Source organism: Aptenodytes patagonicus, chromosome 1, assembly GCF_965638725.1.
Source record: "Aptenodytes patagonicus chromosome 1, bAptPat1.pri.cur, whole genome shotgun sequence".
Lineage (NCBI taxonomy): Eukaryota > Metazoa > Chordata > Aves > Sphenisciformes > Spheniscidae > Aptenodytes > Aptenodytes patagonicus.
Genome location: NC_134949.1, coordinates 13,636,075 through 13,654,869, shown reverse-complemented (window position 1 = coordinate 13,654,869; position 18,795 = coordinate 13,636,075). Strand labels below are relative to the sequence as shown.

At 41.0% G+C, this 18,795-nt stretch overlaps 1 protein-coding gene across 1 annotated transcript; it reads left to right on the top strand.

Moving 5' to 3' along the window:
• Positions 1 to 99: 99 nt before the first annotated feature.
• On the top strand, positions 100 to 18,782 carry DNAJC2 (DnaJ heat shock protein family (Hsp40) member C2). The gene is made up of 17 exons (XM_076328147.1): positions 100 to 187; positions 1,002 to 1,192; positions 1,817 to 1,892; positions 4,099 to 4,197; positions 7,074 to 7,215; positions 8,437 to 8,517; positions 9,305 to 9,370; positions 11,132 to 11,223; positions 11,325 to 11,446; positions 12,290 to 12,439; positions 12,741 to 12,829; positions 12,916 to 12,985; positions 14,597 to 14,781; positions 16,073 to 16,173; positions 17,142 to 17,249; positions 17,995 to 18,149; positions 18,662 to 18,782. Exons 1-17 carry the CDS (start codon positions 130 to 132, stop codon positions 18,734 to 18,736), a joined length of 1,860 nt encoding a protein of 619 aa, XP_076184262.1. The 5' UTR covers positions 100 to 129; the 3' UTR covers positions 18,737 to 18,782.
• The last annotated feature ends 13 nt before the right edge of the window (positions 18,783 to 18,795 follow it).

Sequence of the window (18,795 nt, the reverse complement as noted above, 5' to 3'; positions counted from 1 at the left end):
GCACGCCGCCGCCGCCCCGGAAGCGTTCGCCGGGCGCCTCCATGCGCCGGCGACCGGCGACCGGCGAGGCGAGGCGAGCGGGGCTCGGCGCTCAGGCCCGAGGCTCGCTCCGGCCCGCCGCCCGCCGCCATGCTGCGGGGGGCGCAGGAGGGGCAGGTCACGGCCGTCGCCGCGGCGCTGTCGGCCGGTAGGTACCGCCGGCCCCTCGGGCGGGGGGCGGGGGCGGGAGCGGCAGCGGCCCGGCCGCGGGGCTGCAGCTGGGGCCGAGCCGCGGCCGGCGGAGGCGGCGCGGGGTGGGGGGACGGGACGGGACGGGACGGGACGGGACACCGGGGCGTCGCCGCCGGGGTCTCCCGCTGCCGCCCGCCCCGCCGGGGCGCAGGGCACCCCTCTGCTGCTGCTGTCGGGACCGGGGCTTCCCCTGGTTTGGGCGAGTGCGCGATCCAGGGGAACGCACACACCCCACCCCACCCCCCAAGCAACTGCGTAGGCGTTAGAGTTGAAAACTCGTCAGTTTGTGAAGAACTCTCCCGTTTATCTTACTTCAATGCTCTCACGTGTTGCGCCTGCCTCGGTGCTGGTGTCGAGTCGGCGTGTGAGCAACAAGTCTGGTTTCGCTGCCGGAGGGAGTGGCCTCCAAAAGAGGGAGCGGGAACGCAGGGAAGATCGCTCCCAACCTAATACTCCTGCCGCCGCTACCTCCTCCGTTACCAAAGCAAGGAAGGCATTAAATAGAACTTAACGTGTGCGTTCCTTTAACCTGAAAGCACCTTTCAAGATTTGAGAACACGGTGAAGCGTCTGGAAGACACCGTCAGATAGGCACATGTTCTGGTTTGTGCGATCTTTAAAGCGGTCTGGTGTTTTTAGAGCAAACTAGAAGATTTGGCAATCTGTAGCCTGGCGTGATGCAGGACTGCTATGGGCTTTGATGGGGTTTAATTAAAGAAAAAAAAAAGTAAACCACAGAAGGTGAAGTTGCTTTTATGTTTTTGCTTATAGCATCAGTACTCTGTCAAGTGGAACCTGTGGGAAGATGGTTTGAAGCATTTATTAAGAGGAGAAACATAAATGTTTCTGCCTCTTTCCAGGAGCTAGAAGATGAGAAGGAACTTTCTGAAGAATCGGGGGATGAAGAATTGCAGCTTGAAGAATTTCCTATGTTAAAAACCCTCGATCCAAAGGACTGGAAGGTATTCAGTTGATGTAGATTAGTGTTAATTATTTTTGCTGGAAATCTCCTGTCAAAGTGATCTGCCATGCCCAGCCGCTAAAGATCCCCTTCCTCCTCCCCTCCCACCCCCACCTGAATTGGTTTGTGTCCCTTAGTGTTATAGCTGGGTTTGTGTTTTCCACGCATCACTGGCTGATGGGGGCAAACTCAAGTGCACATCAGGATAAGATCTTAGTCTTGAACTGTCTTGCATTTTACTGCCTGTAAGCGGTGTAAGTTCTGAAGTAAGAAGTGTCTCTTCTCCCTGTTCTGGAATTGTGTTAGCCCTCTTAATATTGAAGACAGCAATTCCCTTTTCCAATAATTGAACTTTCTAGGATTCAGTGCTTTAAACCAATTTAGATTAAGCTACTTGAATTTCTGTAACAGTGGCTTAATTTATTGATATCTGGTTATTCAATAATTATGGCCTTTATGACAGCTGTTCTTTTTCTAATGTTTATTGAGAGAGGGAAGAATTCTGCCTCTTTTAAAAGATGGGCAGGAGAACTGTTTTTCTGCATGTGTTGTGTTGTGGCTTTTTAGGTTGCATTTATCAGTGTTTATTAGGGGTTTGTTTTTTGGTTTTTTTCCTCCTCCTCAGAATCAAGACCATTATGCAGTTCTTGGGCTAGGAAATATACGATACAGGGCTACTCAGAAACAAATCAAAGCAGCTCGTAAGTATCTCTCCTTTGTAAGCGTACCTTTCTTTCAGATGTACACAACTGTTTTCCATGTGAAAATACATACATGTCATGAATAAGTTTTTTACTGTTTCACAGGCCCAGAAATGCCCGCTCTTTGATTTGTGTTGCTTACCAGCCTTCTAAATTCACATCACAGCTCCAAAAGCTGCAGGCCTAAAGCTAGGGAATTCAAAAATTTCACCGAGTTCCTATCTCGGCTTTCTTGCCTGTGTTTTTTGTCAACAATCTTAAGACTGTAACTGTACATTTCTGCATTTTTGAGTCTGCAGCCAGGCTCAGTGAAAGGCAGAGAAATACAACTAGCCCTGCCCCGTGAGTTCCAATAGGCCGGTACCCGGAAGCCCCTTTACAGTGGTTAGATGCCGCGTTAATGCTAGTGAATGTTTAAGTATGGTGCTGTTATCATTCTGATCAGACTGAGCATTGCAAGGGAATGGAGAGGCAGCTCTTGAGTTTTCAGGTATTCAAGTAACTAAAAGTTACTTAGGCCACTGAGAAGCTCAGTTTTGCTCTTCTTTGGTCATCTTGCCATGTGAAAACCATAGAATTCCTGTGGCTGGATCTCTGGGATATTACCAAGCTGTTAAAAAATGTAGTCGTGTGAGGTTAAGGTTCCTTGACATTTGGGGTAAGTAAACAACAGAACTTGGAAGTGCTACTATGCTGCTTAAGGATGCCATGGGCTTGTGTCTTAAATCATGACATGATTCAGAAGTGCATGCAGGTAATTGGGGGTATTCTATGGTACTTGCATATGAAGGAACAACATGTTGGGCTTCAGAACTTTTTTTCCTAGAAAGTAATGTGACTAAGAGTGGACTTTGCAAGAAGGATGCAAATATATTTAGTGGAGGAAGATTTAAAAGTACTCTGAAGGTTGTTCAATAGCCTTTATGAAATAAGCTGATGGTTTCGTGAATTGATCTTGCAAGCAATTGCCTGTATAACTGTACTGGTGTGAGTAGAATCACTGTCCCCAGTGAAACCACAGATGAAGATTAAGTTACTCCCAAATGAAAATGGGTGGAAATCAGCAAATTACCAAGTTGCACAGGACATTATGTTGCCTCGGGTACGTGTTGCTTAGCGGTGCCACTGTGGAGCATGTGCTAATACAGCATAGAGCAACACCTCTTCTGGTGATGGTTGGTGGTCTCGCTAATCTTGTCGAGCAAGAACTGGGGCATCTCTCTCGTTAGGATCCTAACAGCACTCAATTATTACATGGTGGTATAGAGATGTGAGTCTTTCTCACCAGTATATACTGTGCTTTTCCTCTTTTTAACAGGGATTCTGATTTGTTTCTCAAAAGGCAGGTTGCTGTAACTACTGGCATGATAGCTTCTCTCTGCTATTTTATAGTGAGCCAAGAAGGGACATTTTACGTTGTATGGTAATGTGGCTAGACCTTTTGGCAAAGAAGTCAGTTTAAAATCTGGTTTTACTGTTTAAACACTAAGACAACCTTGGTAGCAACTTCAGCAGATACTCTGTATGTGTTACTTAAATCTTAGGGTTTAAGGCCTAAGTAGAGAGAGAACTTGACCACAAAGTCTTGTGTGTGTGCTTAATGTTATCCATGGGTAAGTGCAGCAATCTTCACAGGCTCGTGGCTGGTAGTTTCCTTGCTAAATTTCATTGCGGATTGTGTTCAGAACTTGAGTAAAGGGATAGAATACAATTTTTATTTTATCTGAACTACTTTGCTTTTCATTAGAAATAACAACTAAAATGACATTAATTATTTTTCTTTATTTTTTCAGTATGATTGCACAGGGAATTGTACAATCTTGCCCAATTAAGGTCCTGAAACTGCATTATGCTTAAACTGTACTCTTACAGTTACTGAAGCACTTTGCTATGCATAAGATCAGAATAAGTCCCAGAAAATCAGTACTTCTTCAGCTGATGAAGGTGGAATAGAGTTTCTGAGTTGCAGTTATTTTGTGTCCCTGCAAAGATGAAATAATTTTAATTCTGCCAATAGTGTTAAATCAGAGAAAGTTCATTAACTCATATCTGTTTTCTTCCTGATGTTTTTTGGGGTTTGTTTTTTTTATTTTTTTTTAAGTATCTATTTAGAGAAATGTCAATTGGAATTATTGTATTACTTTGTAGTTGAGAAATAAATTGCTGATGATGAAGCATTTCTAAACCTAATGCCTCTATTTACTAGATAAATCCATGGTTTTGAAACATCATCCAGACAAGCGAAAAGCTGCAGGGGAACAGATAGGAGAAGGTGATAATGATTATTTTACGTGTATAACTAAAGGTAAGCAACTGATCTCTTTTATTAGATATTCTCTCAATCTACTTGATTATCTGAAATGTATTTGTAGTGCTTTATTAGGCTTTTAAAGAATTGTCAATTACTAAAAAGCCAGGGAAGTTCTTTTCTGTTTTAGAAAATGGCCTCGATAAATAGAGATTACATTAATGTAACTTTCCTCCAGGTAGAAGCAGTATGGGAATGCAACTGATAGACGTTTGTCTGCCGTGCCACTTAGTGATAAAACGTGAATGCTTGTAACAGCGTATGCAGAGATGGACTACTAGAGGTAGCCACGTACCTGGGATAAACTGGTGTGCTATAAAGTAATCCCTCTGAGACACCAGCAGCAATTGGAAAAACCTGAATTCTAATGCTCTTACTCTGCCAACGGAGCATCTGTTGATTTGATGTAGGCTATCAGTTTCTTCAGCTGCTCTTTTTTGCCCACAGATGACTGAGTGAACTCAATTGAGGAACATTTCCTTTCTTGCCTGTAGTGACCTAGAACACCACTGCTGGCCGATTCCAGAGCCATAGGGAGTGTTCTAGGTGTACCACTTATGCCTCCAGAAATGCTTTGGAGTTTGGCTTTTTTGTTTATTTTAAACAAATTTTTTTGACTTAGTAAGGTCAGAGCGGGGGGAAATCTTGGATCCAAATTCGTGTGTTCTAAACTTTCTTCTTCTGGGTGTCTTCTTACAATACTGGTTAAAATGTTAGACGATATGTTAGACAAGCTAATGATGTTTTCAGCCTCCCTTAGAGTTGTCAAAAGGAAAAAAGTTGCCAAAGGACTTTTTTTTCCATAGTTGCAGTCCTGTCAGAAACTGGCAGATATTTATAATAAGAACAACCTATATGCTCTGTGTTCTACGTGCAAGGAGCAAAATATGTTTCCCCTTAACTGCTTACAATCTACGTCTAAGGGTAAACAGAAAGGAAAGCACAAAGTGGCATGGAAGAGGGGTAATGCTTCTAGGCAGCACCTTGGAGGAAGGAAATGCAGTGGTAGGGAAGGGGAATCTGGAGTAGGAGCAAGTGGTAATGGCACAGAGTGAAAAGGCAGGAGTATGTAGGTGGGATTCAGAGCTGGATCTGATGAAGGAATGAGTGGGAGATGCGGTGCCGGGGCAACTGACTATGTGGGAGTAGAATTGGGGGTCCGTATGGAAGGGACATCTCTTAAGTGGAAGAGGAACCAACGGATATGCACAGAATTCCTTGCATCAGGAGAATGGTATGAGGGTTATTGAAGCTCCTAGCTTGCAATGTAGAGGATAATTGGGGTCATCTAGAGTATTGGCAGAGGAAAGTCCCTTCCCAGGGCAGGAGGGAAGGCTGGCAGACAGCACCTCATTGGTGGTCCCTTGCATTCCTTCCTCTCTCCATAAACATGCGCAGTGAGATCAGTTTACAGAACCACAGAGCACCAAGGTCTCCTCCAGCTTACCACCTTCTACACCTGACCTTCACAGTGCAGTGTTCTCTGTCCAGGGATGCAGTCAGAGAAGCCTATGAATGATCACAACACAAATTTGATTCCTTCGATGATTTTTCACTCTTATTGAAAAATAGTGGGTATTGTAGAACTGACAGACAAAGTAATTCCACACTTCCTTGAGAGAAAACAAGAGTTTACTGAAGCTACAGTGTGTGTGTGTGATTTCCAGTGTAAGATCCCAGTATATAAGTCTCAATAATGTGATGCTCCCCGACTGCAGGACTGTAAGAACGGAAAAACTGGAAACTTGTGCATGTTTTGGCTAGTAGCTATGTGGTGTTTTATACTCTTTCCAAGTCTCAGTGCAACTTCATGATGAGCTGCAAAAAATTCGAATTAATGGCTCCTATTCTTGCCAGTTCTGACATCGTATTAACTCAAGGACTGCTTTTACTGCCTGTCTTAGTAGACTGTTTTGTCAATTTATCTGTAAGGATCTGGTGTAGGATAATGTCCTGGTTTCGGCTGGGATAGTTAATTTCCTTCCTAGTAGCTGGTACAGTGCTGTGTTTTGGATTTAGTGTGAGAACAATGTTGATAACACACCCATGTTTTAGTTTTTGCTAAGCAGTACTTACACTAGCCAAGGACTTCTCAGCTTCTCGTGCTCTACCGACTGAGAAGGCTGGAGGTGCACAAACAGCTGGGGGGGGCACAGCCAGGACAGCTGACCCCAACTGGCCAAAGGGACATTCCATACCATGTGACGTCATGCTCAGTACATAAACTGGGGAAAGCTGGCCGGGGGGGGCCGCTGCTCGGGGACTGGCTGGGCATCGGTGGGTGGCGAGCAATTGCATTGTGCATCACTTCCCTTTCTTGGGTTTTATTTCTCTCTCTTTTTGTTACTTTCTTTTTCATTACAATTTTTATTTGTTGTTGTTGTTATATTTTATTTCAATAATTAAACTGTTCTTATCTCAACCCATGAGTTTTCTCACTTTTACCCTTCCTATTCTGTCCCCCATCCCACCGCGGGGTGGGGGGGAGCGAGCGAGCGGCTGTGTGGTGCTTAGTTGCTGGCTGGGGTTAAACCATGACAGATAAAAGCCTGAAGATGTCATGCCCAAACTCCCAGTGCCTGAACTGAATTTACTGCTGTGAAATTATCTTAAATATAATCTGGTTTGTTACATCATAATGGTTAAATGTGTTGTTTTTCATAAACATTTCCCTCCTACTTCGCTCAACAGGAATTGACAGCAATGCTATTTGGTGTCACTAAAATAATTAAATATCAAGCTGTACAGAATGATAGATCCAACACAGATCTGAGAGCATCTTCTTAAACCTTTAGAACCTTTCTGTAATATTCCCACCTTCTAGGGAAGACTTACTTTAGTCTCATGTTTTATGTCTGGTAACTTTTTTTCAGCTTATGAAATATTATCTGATCCTGTGAAACGACGAGCATTTAACAGCATAGATCCTACTTTTGATAACTCTGTACCTTCCAAAAGTGAAGCAAAAGAAAACTTCTTTGAAGTTTTTTCACCAGTTTTTGAAAGAAATGCCAGGTAAGCTATGTCAGACTGTCTTTGCTGTTGCTGGAGAATCAGCATTTGCAAGCTCTTCTGGCATGGTGTTTGTAACAGGTGTGATTTTACGGGATGCTGGGAGATGTATTAATTTGCTAGAAATGTAATACAAGTGAAATAGTGCATTCTCTATTTCATTTTAAAATAATCTGTACTGTCACACTGGTGGCCTTGAGTTTGACCCATGAGATTTAAAAAAAAAAAAAAAAAAAAAAAGTCTGTTCTCAGCTCCATATTACTTACCGTCCTTTTTGTGCAACACATTGTTTCATCTTAAAATTATTTACTGTACCAAGCGTGTGTATGCCACTGACTAAAAATTCCTTTTTTTATGATTTTCTTATAAGGGTGAGACATTAACAGAAGACAATAGTTATGTTCACAATTTAGCTTGTTAAAAGAGAAGATATATGTAACTATCAATATTTGGTGGTTCTCTCTTAAGGTGTGTGACTTTTTTCCTGCATTTGATTCATGCTTGCCAATTAACTTTGTATCAAGGCTGTCACAATAGAAGTCTATTTCACCTTTTACCTGTATGGAAAAAAAAAGTGTTTTATTGTGTGAGAGACTTTACAACACATTCTGAACAAACCGTTGATTATTTAAAGTAGATTTATTGAATATTTATCAAGTATTCCAGAGATTCAGACCTGGATCTGTGGTTGTCAGAAGGGTTGTTCTCTTCTCTGCTTGGAAGTTGATGCTGTGTCATGGAATAACAAATTCTAGAGCCTGTGGAAGATTTCCCTCTTTGTAGGGAAAAAATGGAATGGAGGCAGAGCATGCATTATTCCCTCGTACGCCATTAGAATATGTGGGAAACCTCCTGTAGCCTACCACAGAGCCAAGTTATTCACAGAGCACCTTTTGTCCATTTTCTGTAAGCTTCCCTACTAGGAGAATGTGTATGGAGAATTGAGTATCTACAAAGGTAGCTTGTGCTCCAGCAGGTCTCCTTGTAGGCACACCAAACTCGGGCAGGAGGAGTTTGCTTTTCTGGGGGAGCTCCCCCAAAAAGGCCCAATCCGGAGGCTGTTTAGAAGAAACTCTCCTGTTTTCTTCCTCTTTCCTGGTGCCCCTCTGTGTTGGTAGGAGGGAGCCTCTGATTTGGTATTTTGATTCTGTACTTAACATGTGCCGTGTTATGAAGTAAGATTATATATATATTATTTCTTGAATATATCCCTTTATTTTCAGGTGGTCAAATAAGAAAAATGTTCCTAAACTTGGGGACATGAACTCATCATTTGAAGAGGTAGACGCATTCTATTCATTTTGGTAAGTTAGCCGATACCTCAGTTTCTCTTCACAGTATTCAAGACATGCGATATAAAGGGCTGCAGACCCTTTTGTATGTAGGTTGTTGGCTGTGGTCTGTTCTGACCTAGTAATGTCACGAAATTGCCTCACAGCCGTTTGGTGCCTTCCACAAACTGAGCTGGGTTTCTCCTAGCCAATACATCCGCGTTGTAAATTCACAGTTAGAGCGGGAGCTTCTGATAGTTCTCTGACCACAATGGCTGTGAACCGAGTCGACCCACAGACTAGAAGTGGGGTTCATCTCACCTAACTTGTGTTTTCAGTGGAGGTGTCTACTAGGTATTTAAGCTCCCCTAGTTAAGAGAGGTCTGTCTACTCCAATAAAGTCAGTGGAGTTTATGGCTTGACTCATCTGCTAAATACGGATGCTTATATAAAGATTAAATTAATTTCTCTCTGAACTCTACAGACTGCACTGTATCTCCACTGCCTATAATGGGAACTTAGACAACTGCACTGTAGACATTTAGAGTTGGTGAGACTGATACCATCCTAAAATACACTGTCCTGCAGTACAGATAGATGTAAATCATGACTTTCAATAGCACCTTGCATTTTGACTTAGCACAGTGGAATTATTGTAGGTGCAGTATAATTGTAAATTATGTATTATAAAGTGTAAATAACAGTATAATTGCTTACAAAAACCTAATAGTAAAAAAGGTAGATTAGTTGTAATAGTTTTGCTGTTTTCTTTTTTTTTTTCCCCCCATTCTTTGTTTGTTTGTTTTTTAATTTACTCTAGGTATAATTTTGATTCCTGGAGAGAGTTTTCTTATTTAGATGAAGAGGAAAAAGAAAAAGCAGAATGGTATGTAAGTAAAAAGAAATTTGACAGGGGGCTGAGAGATTGATACAGCAAAATTTTCCAACTTTCTATTAGACTGTAAGTTGTAGGAAGAAAGGTAGCCAAACTAAGACTGAATTCCACTCTCCCAGCTTAGTAGTCAGTTATGGACTTGAACTGGACTGACTGTGGGCTTCTCTTTGTCTTATTGGTGTAATTAAAGTAGTTCTTGCTTGCATCACAGAGGTGTTTTTGAGGTGCTTTGAAATGTGTCTACATTTAAGTTCAGACTTGCAGTTCCAGCAGGTCCCAAACACAGGTTGAACCGGGAGCCAGAACAGAGTGGATGAGTAAGCAGGTGTCATTTCTCTCTCCAACTCCTTATTAAACTGTGCTGAGACAAGTGATACTTCCTAGAATTTAGAGAGATTAGTTCTGATGGCTTGATGTTAATAAAAATTTTGTATTTGTTGTAGTGATAGTTGCTGAATTACTTAGACCATGTTGACATTGGAAAATACATTCTATTTTTATCCTTCCTACAGTTATAAACACAGAATGTTCAAGTTAGAGCATCAAATCACTTAGTCTAGCACGTATTTCACAGGACATAACCTTTCATTTAGTCATCCTTGTATAGCCATAACTTGCATTGTATGAACCTCTTCTTCCACGTTTGAGTAGAAATCAGTTTTGTAGTTAATTCAGTGGCTAGCTTGCTTTGTGGCTAAAAACTGTGCTATATTGAGGCTGTAGCTAGGCATTCGTTCCTCTTGTGCCTTTTCCAACTATTAAAATTTTTGGGTCTCTGGACCCAGTGTTCTCTCTCCTGTGAAGGCACTGGAATCAACTCCATGTCACTTGTATTTTTGACAAATTACGTGGATTAATCTCTAGGCTTCTCATTGGAAGGCTCTTGAATTATTTGCATAGCTCTTTTTTGTGCTTATTCCTGTCATTAGTGTCCTCTTTTAAAAATGTTTAGACAAATGGTACATTGTATGCTGTACTTCAGAGAGAGAACTACGTTTCAGCTTCTGTTCAGATGGTCATGATTCTTGTTATTCCTTCTTGCCAAAGGTGATGTTGCTCGTGTTTTAAACCTTCAGTCTACTCATAGTCATCTACTCCGTTATGGGGATTGTTTTCTTTGTTCTGAGGTATATTGTTCTGTATTTGGTTGTGTGGATGAAGATATAGACCCCCACTAAAAATTTGCCTCTTTCTTGACAGCACTGACAAATATTTTCAGATTATTTAGTCAGCCCATTTTTAATCTATTTAACCTGAGCTGTATTTTACTGGAGTGAATCCGGCATGATTTTACCAGAGTGTCACAGTACTTCATAGAAAGTGTTCTTTCTGTGCAGATGGGTTTACTACGTGACCTATATTCTGTAAAATGGAGATAATTGACATTGATTATATTGCTGCTCTTTGATTAAACTGTATACCAGTATTTCAGTTGTTTTGCTTGGGTTTAACGTTACGTCAACAAGTGGGTTGCATTTTGAAAATAAAGTCCATGATCTCATTCCCTGCAATGACAGATAAGCAGCTTGTTTTGTCAGGTATTTTGAAGGTTTATGTGATTGTGTAGACGTTTAGCATTTTTGACATGAGCTTGGGGCCTGGAACTTCATTTTTTGAAGTCTTATTTTTGAAGTATTCAGAGAAGAGCATCTGTGTGGGGAAACTTTTTTAAAAAGTTTGTTGTTGAATTTCTAACAGACTGACACTGAGCACTGAACTATTAGCACTGAACTAACTGCTTTCCCTTTTTAGTCGAGATGAAAGGAGGTGGATTGAAAAGCAGAACAGAGCTGCCAGAGCATTGAGAAAAAAAGAAGAAATGAACAGAATTAGGACACTTGTTGGTGAGCATACAAACTGCTGGGGTTTTTTAGAGAGATTTGTTAACTAACAGTGGAAATCTCCTGTTTTTCTTTTGTACGTGATGCATCCTTTCTTCTGCCAGACAATGCATACAGCTGTGATCCCAGGATAAAGAAATTTAAGGAGGAAGAAAAGGCAAAGAAAGAAGCAGAGAAGAAAGCAAAGGTAGAAGCAAAACGAAAAGAACAGGAGGCAAAAGAAAAAGTAAGTTAACTACTTTATTTGGGTTGAAAAACTCTGGTTCATTCACACCTGATCCACTGCTTCAGCTTCTAGATGTGTCAGAAAGCTACTGTTGGAATTATATTGGGGTTTAAAGATGCGCTCTTCAATCCCTGTGCAACAGGCAGTGCAAGACTGACAGCCTTTTGCGAATGATCTGAAACAAAAAACTGCTAAAATTGCGTTCTGTTGTTGCATACGCTTTCTCCGGTTTAAGTCATTAAGTTCTGTGGCCTACTTTCTGTTTTCATAAAATGGATACAGCTGCTTGCCTTGTGCGTATGGTCTGTGAATGGTTGATCGGTATGAAACACTTTGAGGTAACTAACATATTTGATTAATATTAACAGTTTGGAAAAGATGGCTCTGAAAAGAGTACCAGGAATGAAAGGGAACTGTAAGGTGCTAAAAAGTGACTTAAAGGACAGTAGTCGAGCACTGCAAGATACTATGTTAATAATGATGCAGGACAAATGTTGGACCACTGCATTTTTTCCAAGCTTATACTCTTGGGACAGGCATAGGAAATTTCATACAGGTTTATATCTTCATTGTAAAGGAAGTCAGGATTTATAAACTAGGGGTCCTCATAGTGAGTATTTGAATTAATACCAGCTGGTACATGTTTCATCACCTCCTGCAAAATTCTTGGAAAACTAAACATTAAAGTATTGAGGTATTAAAAAAAAAAAACAAACCACAAACCACAACCCACCACATCACCAAAACCAGAAACAGCACATTTTAATATTGAATGACTGAATGACCCTATAACAGTGTGACTTTGCTGAAGTTTTTTTGCTTGTTTTTTCCTTCTGATTGCAGCAAAGACAAGCAGAATTAGAAGCAGCACGGTTAGCAAAAGAAAAGGAGGAAGAAGAAGTTAGGCAACAAGCATTAGTAGCAAAAAAGGAAAAAGAGATACAGAAAAAAGCCATCAAGAAAGAAAGGCAAAAACTGAGAACGACATGCAAGGTATTTAAATATTATTATAGTGAAATACAGGTTATATCAGTGAAATGACTATGTTTGCTTAGATCAGACCCTATCACATGCTTGCTTGTTCTTATGGCTGGAGATGGGTACAGAAAGTGGGTTTACTAAAAAGCAAAATACTAAAACACATACTTAGCATACAGTTTTGAGTTATGAGTAAAGCTGACCAAATAGGTCCGAACACAGCAGTGGCTGAAGAATGCTGTGTGTTAAGCCTTTGTCTGAAGGAACAGGACAACAAAGTTCAAGAACTTTGCAGAACATATATTTCTGCTTCCAGAACTGGAATTACTTTTCTGATAATGAGGCAGATTGTGTTAAAATGATGGAGGAGGTGGAAAAGCTTTGTGATCGCCTTGAGCTAGCAAGGTAAGCCTTCCTGCTGCTGATTCCTGCTCGTTTTGATACCCATCTTTCTACTAGCTATCCATTGTAACTTAATAATTTATTTTTAGTCTGCAATGCTTGAATGAAGCACTTACATCCACAACAAGGGAAGGAGGAAAGGCGGCTGTAGTAAAACAGGTAATTATGCCGAGTGTCAAATCAAAATAACAGAATAATTTGATTTGTGAAATCTACATGACTGAATTGAAGTAAGATACAATGTAGCTGCTGTGGCATCCTGCCTGTTAAACACAAAGACCTGAGCTTCAGAGTCCCCAGGCAGACTTGATCTCTGCTTCATTTTACACAGTGTGGTTCACGGCTGGTGAAATAACCAGGGCCAGCTGAGAAAAAAGGTACATGTTGTTAATTAGTAAAGGACACAAAACCTACCATTTGCACAGTATACAGGGACAGTAGAGGAATTTAATTTTGCCCAACAATGGGTAGCAATTACCTAGAGGGGAAGGAGGGCAGTCTTAACCTATTCTGTTACACAAGGAAAATCCTAGTCTAGGACCCGTGACCTGGGGCTAGATCCACAAAAGGACTTAAGTGCTGCAGGCTGTAGCCACTGGAAGGGCCAGTGGGCTGGATACCAAAGTATGGGAAAAGCAAGACACTTGTGATCAAGATTTACAAAACTCAGCAAGGATCTGCCTAAATTTGGCAGCAGGGAAAAGCCATTTGGACTAATAAGGCTGAACCCACATGCTGCAGAAAGAGTGAGGTGCTTTCTCTCATCTGCTTTGGATTCATAGCTGTGAACTTTCTTTCCTGGTGGGGAAGATTATCTGTCCCCATCCCAGGGTCAGGTTTACTCATCAGACAACTTAAGACTCAAATCCCTCTTGTTCTACAGGGAACTGAATCCAATTTCCCAGTCTCCAGGAGCATGTTCCAAACATGGGACAGTCACCTTTCTGTCTCTCTGTTAAAACTGTTCCACTTTTGCATTAATAAAAATTATCTATCAGATAACTTTCCTTTTGCCAGGAAGATTTTATTATGAGATAGACAGCAAGAAACCTATTTTGAGCATCCTGCCAACAGGTGTAAGTGCATAGCTTTTTTAATATTGCCAAGACTGGACTGGGCATACTCAGATACACTAAAGATACGTCACACCAGAGTCTCAAGATGTGATTACAGTTCACAAAGATGAGCGCTGGATAACTCAAGTTCTGCTGAATTGCTTGCTAACAAACTACACGTGGCCATCTAACCCTGAGTAAGCACTTAGTAACTAAAATCTGGGTTGTTGCAGTTAATGCTAACTTAGTACAACCACAGTAACTGAGAATTTCTGGCATCACCAGGCTTAGGTAGCAGTTAGGTTGGAAGATTTGGGAATCAGTGCATTCAACATGGATGTTCAACTGCCCTCACTAGTCACTTTAGGTTCTTAATACTTTTGTGGATCTGTCCCTGTAAGTCAGGTGTTAGCCTGGACATTCACGCTAGATTCGGAAGTTTTACCTCAATCCTGGGAGTGTTCATTTAATTTCCTAGTGAACTTGTGATGGATTCCTGCTGTAGCTCCTAATCTGGGATGGCCAAATTTACACACAGGATGGAGGGAAATAATACTGGAGCAGATAAGCTCCTCCATTTCCTGATGTATAATATACAGAACAGAAAGTAAGCAAAATTCAAGGCTCAAAGCAATTCCAGAGAGAGGGGTTTGTGTCGCTGTAAAATATTTAAAATAAATAAATAAATAAATAATGCTTGTTTACAATCCTTCAGATAGAAGAAATAAATGAACAAATAAGGCGAGAGAAAGAAGAGGCAGAAGCTCGTATGCGTCAAGCAACAAAGAGTTCAGAAAAGTCAACCACTGGTGGTGGAGGGGGAAGCAAAAATTGGCCAGAAGATGATTTACAGTTGTTAATTAAAGCTGTGAACCTCTTCCCAGCAGGGACTAACTCAAGGTACTTCTCGGGTTTGGTGTTAAAAGCCCTACTAACCATTTTTAATTAAATAATAAGCATAATACGGCTTATTTTCAGACCATCCTAAGTATGATGTCAGTATAAGGACTCCCTAAACGTCCTCCTTTTCCTTGACTGTTGAGCAGCCTGTGGTTTGTCTTCTCTTAGTACCATGCTCTACGCGTCATTGGAGTTAGCTCTGGCTCTGTATCTTGCTTCCCCCCAAACTTGGGCCTCAGTCCATCAGCAAGATTGTGCTGAGGTGCATGTTTGCACAAGGCTTACTACAGGAGAGGCTCCAGTCATTAAAGCAGGAAACAAAACTGGCACAGTGACCGTGATGCAGCTGGGTAGGAATACAAGTGTGTAAGCTACTTACAGTGGCTCCACAATGAATGTGAGGCTGGTTTCTCCCCTACACAATAGGAGGAAAACAGCCAGAGATACGAGTTAAGTGGCCCAACTCTCTTTAGGGGAGAGCCAGGGGAAAAGGGAAAGGCTGGGCTTCACAGAAAAGCAGCCCTGGCAATCAGCTTACCAATAAGCTTCAAGAACAGGAGCATGCCTTAAATCCTGTTCTTTCCCAGGAGTGAAATGCCTTCTTCCACTTAGGATTTACAGATTTGAAGCCTCCATTACAAGATTTGGATGCTTACTCTTTAAAAAAAAAAACAAGCTGTCATACTCTTTATGGAGATGATACCAGTACCTGTTTCTGCACCGCAGCTCGGCAGTCAAGAGTACTCATTGAGAACACAGGCCTAGATACGATCCTACTGTCTGATCAGGTGCAAATATTCCCCTCCGTTTTCTGAGAATGCACTAGGAATAATTTCGGGGCTAGGGTTGTTCCAGGTGTCTCCTGTTGAAGCCCCTTTACCTGATGTTTAGGTATTCTTTTTGGGGGTAGTGGAAACAGGGTTAGTAACTTCTCAGCCCTTTCAGTGCAGCCTGCAGTATTTAATGTCAGAGGTGTTTAGAGAATTCAGGAAAGCAACAGCTGAGCAGAGTTTTGAGGATTTGAGGTTTGCACTTACACACCTATATTCTACCCCATCCTTCTTCTGTATCAGAAGCCAAGAAGGTCACCTAAGCTGACTGAATTCTTAAGGGAAACTTCTGCATTTAGTGACGGAAAGCTTTCCAGGATATTTACCATGACAGTCTATATGTATTTAAGTATGATTAAACTTAAGAGTTGATATAAATGTGTACGGGAGCTTGAAAGTAGCTTATATGAAGATAAGCTATTATGTAATATGCTGGTTTACCCTTCCTGTTCTTGCTTTAGGTGGGAAGTTATTGCCAATTACATGAACTTGCACTCTACTACTGGAATAAAACGAACAGCAAAAGATGTCATCAATAAAGCAAAGAGCCTCCAAAAGCTTGGTATCTATATTACCTTATTTTTGTAATAAGATGGTCTGCATGCTTCTATACAGCTTGATTTTCGTTGAACAGCATTGTGTTTCTATTACGAGAAAATCCTCTGTACATCCCCAACACAAATGTAGTTCAGATGGAAGATTTAGAGGAGCATTTATGTGACTCAGTATCTTCAGCCTAATAGCTATTGTGTAAGTCACCACCTCATCAGTGAATCTCAGGAATTCTTTTAATCTAACTTGATGCACAGATGTCTAGGCCACATACATTGCCTAGGCTCCTCTACACTCGGAGAGAGACAAACTGGCCTCTGAGCAAGCTCTCTACAAAGGAAGGCATCTAGAAAAATGAAATTGATGACGCTATAGAGATACTTTAAAAAGATGAATGGAATTCAGCAACAGACTCAGACACCTGAATTAATGTGGCTCATCTCCTCTTGTGGTAAATGGAGCCTAGAGAGCTGGCATACTGAGAGGAGGCTCTTGAGTACGTTCTTAAGGAAAACCAACATTCCAAAAAACAAAGTTTAAGAAGTTTCTCCATTCCAATACCTGCACAAGGAGGACCCAGGCTTTCCCCATGTTCCTGACTGCCCCTCTGACACGCTGGTACTCTGGGTAATTGCAAGTTTTGTGCCACAGCCCTTACTTGAGAGAATAATCCCTTTTGATTTCAGTGAAGTTGCAGATTCAGGCTTAAGCTTACACGGAAAAAGTATTCATCTGAGCAGTATAAAGCAGGATAGGGGTTGGAGAGCCTGATACTTTGAGTAAAGCTTGTTGGACCCTGAAAGATTTTTTTTTTTTAATCTACCAACCTCCTTACCATCATTTTAAAGGAAGTAGGAATTAGGTTTTTTGATTATGTGATTATTAGTTTACAATAATCTGCTCTGCAATGTTTTTATTATTACATCCAGCTTTAATTTTGTTGCAATAATTATTCTATTCAATGTCTGTTGCTCATAGACCCTCATCAAAAAGATGATATAAACAAGAAAGCGTTTGACAAATTTAAAAAAGAACATGGTGTGGTGCCTCAGATGGACAGTGCTGCCCCGTCGGAACGATTTGAAGGTAAAGGTGAAAAGGGAGCCCTTCTTGCAGAGTTGTCTCCCCTGTGTACCTTAGTAAGAAAGTAATCCAGAACTTACTTAAGACTTGCTTACAAACAAACTTATATAGCAAGTAAGAAAGTGATCCAGGCTCTGTTGCTGGATTTGAGGGTTTCTGGTACACACAGTACAAACCACAGTTAACTAAATAGTGACAGTTTGAAATACTTCCTGGTGAGGCAACAGGTTAAGTCTGATGCTGAGATTATCTGTTCCTCAGAGGGTGCTACCTTTTCAGTTAAGAGTAGGCCTGAGGGGATGCACTTGAAATACAGCATCATCCTACAGCTAAGCTTTGGTCTCCTGTTAAATACCTCCCATCAAATTTTGCAGACACTTGCAGATGGCTGTGTTTCCTTACTAAGCGTTCCTAACTGAAATGCAAAAGGAAAAGCTACATTGCTGCCCTAATGCTGTGGCTTCACAGGGCAGCTACAGTGATCTAACACCCAGCTGACAATGAAAGATGTTACCTTTAACTTCTCTGTACTTTATTTTAAGATCCCAGTCAGTTCCAGGGTTTGGGGTGTTTTTTTTTTTCTTTCAGGTTTTTAATACTGGGTAGTCCTTAGGTCAAACTAGTTGTATCACAAAACTGCAAGGATTTTAAATCAACTATAACAGATTTTACAATGTTTTCTTAGGCTTATCTCATAGACTCCTTATTAATTTTTTTTTCTTACTGTCATTTTTGCATTTAAAAAAAGGATCACCTTTAGATTCATCCCCTTGGACTACAGAAGAACAAAAGCTTTTAGAACAAGCATTGAAGACTTATCCAGTAAATACTCCCGAAAGATGGGAGAAAATAGCAGCAGCTGTTCCAGGCCGGTCAAAAAAAGACTGCATGAAGCGATATAAGGTAAGGTACCTCACCTCCTTCTAGGATTGTAATTAGCCCAGATCTTTGCTTTTACTGTTGGTTTCCCTACCAGAGACAGTACCTGACAACAGCAAACTAGCACAAGATGGAGCCTTAAGGAGAAACTTTTTTTTTTCGGTAACTCAACCCCAAAGGAGCAGTAAGGACTAAGTTTTTCCTCAGTGAAAGTAGTGGCTCTGGAAGCTGGGAAGGGAAGTCTGTCTTGTGAAATTAGCCTTACAATTTGACAGCAAGCTCTTGTAGATGGTAAAGTCCTATCCCTAGCCTTTTGTACATAAAGTTCCTGCTACAGAGGGATTAGATGAGCATTGACCTTCCATTAATTTATTTGTTTCTAAGAAATGGTTTTAAGGTATTAAACTGTCTAGATTCCTCACTATGTTGAGAGCTAGAGTGTTTCAGGCTGAATATATGTAGTGTTCAAAACCACAGCACTGTTAACAAGTTCCACATGTAGATAACTATCTTTTTTTTTCCCCCCAACTCTCCAGGAACTCGTTGAAATGGTCAAGGCGAAGAAAGCTGCTCAAGAACAAGTGATGAATGCTACTAAAGTCAAGAAATGACTCTTACTGACAATCTTTGTTTTATAATAAAAATGCAAATACTGTACATGTTTTCATTC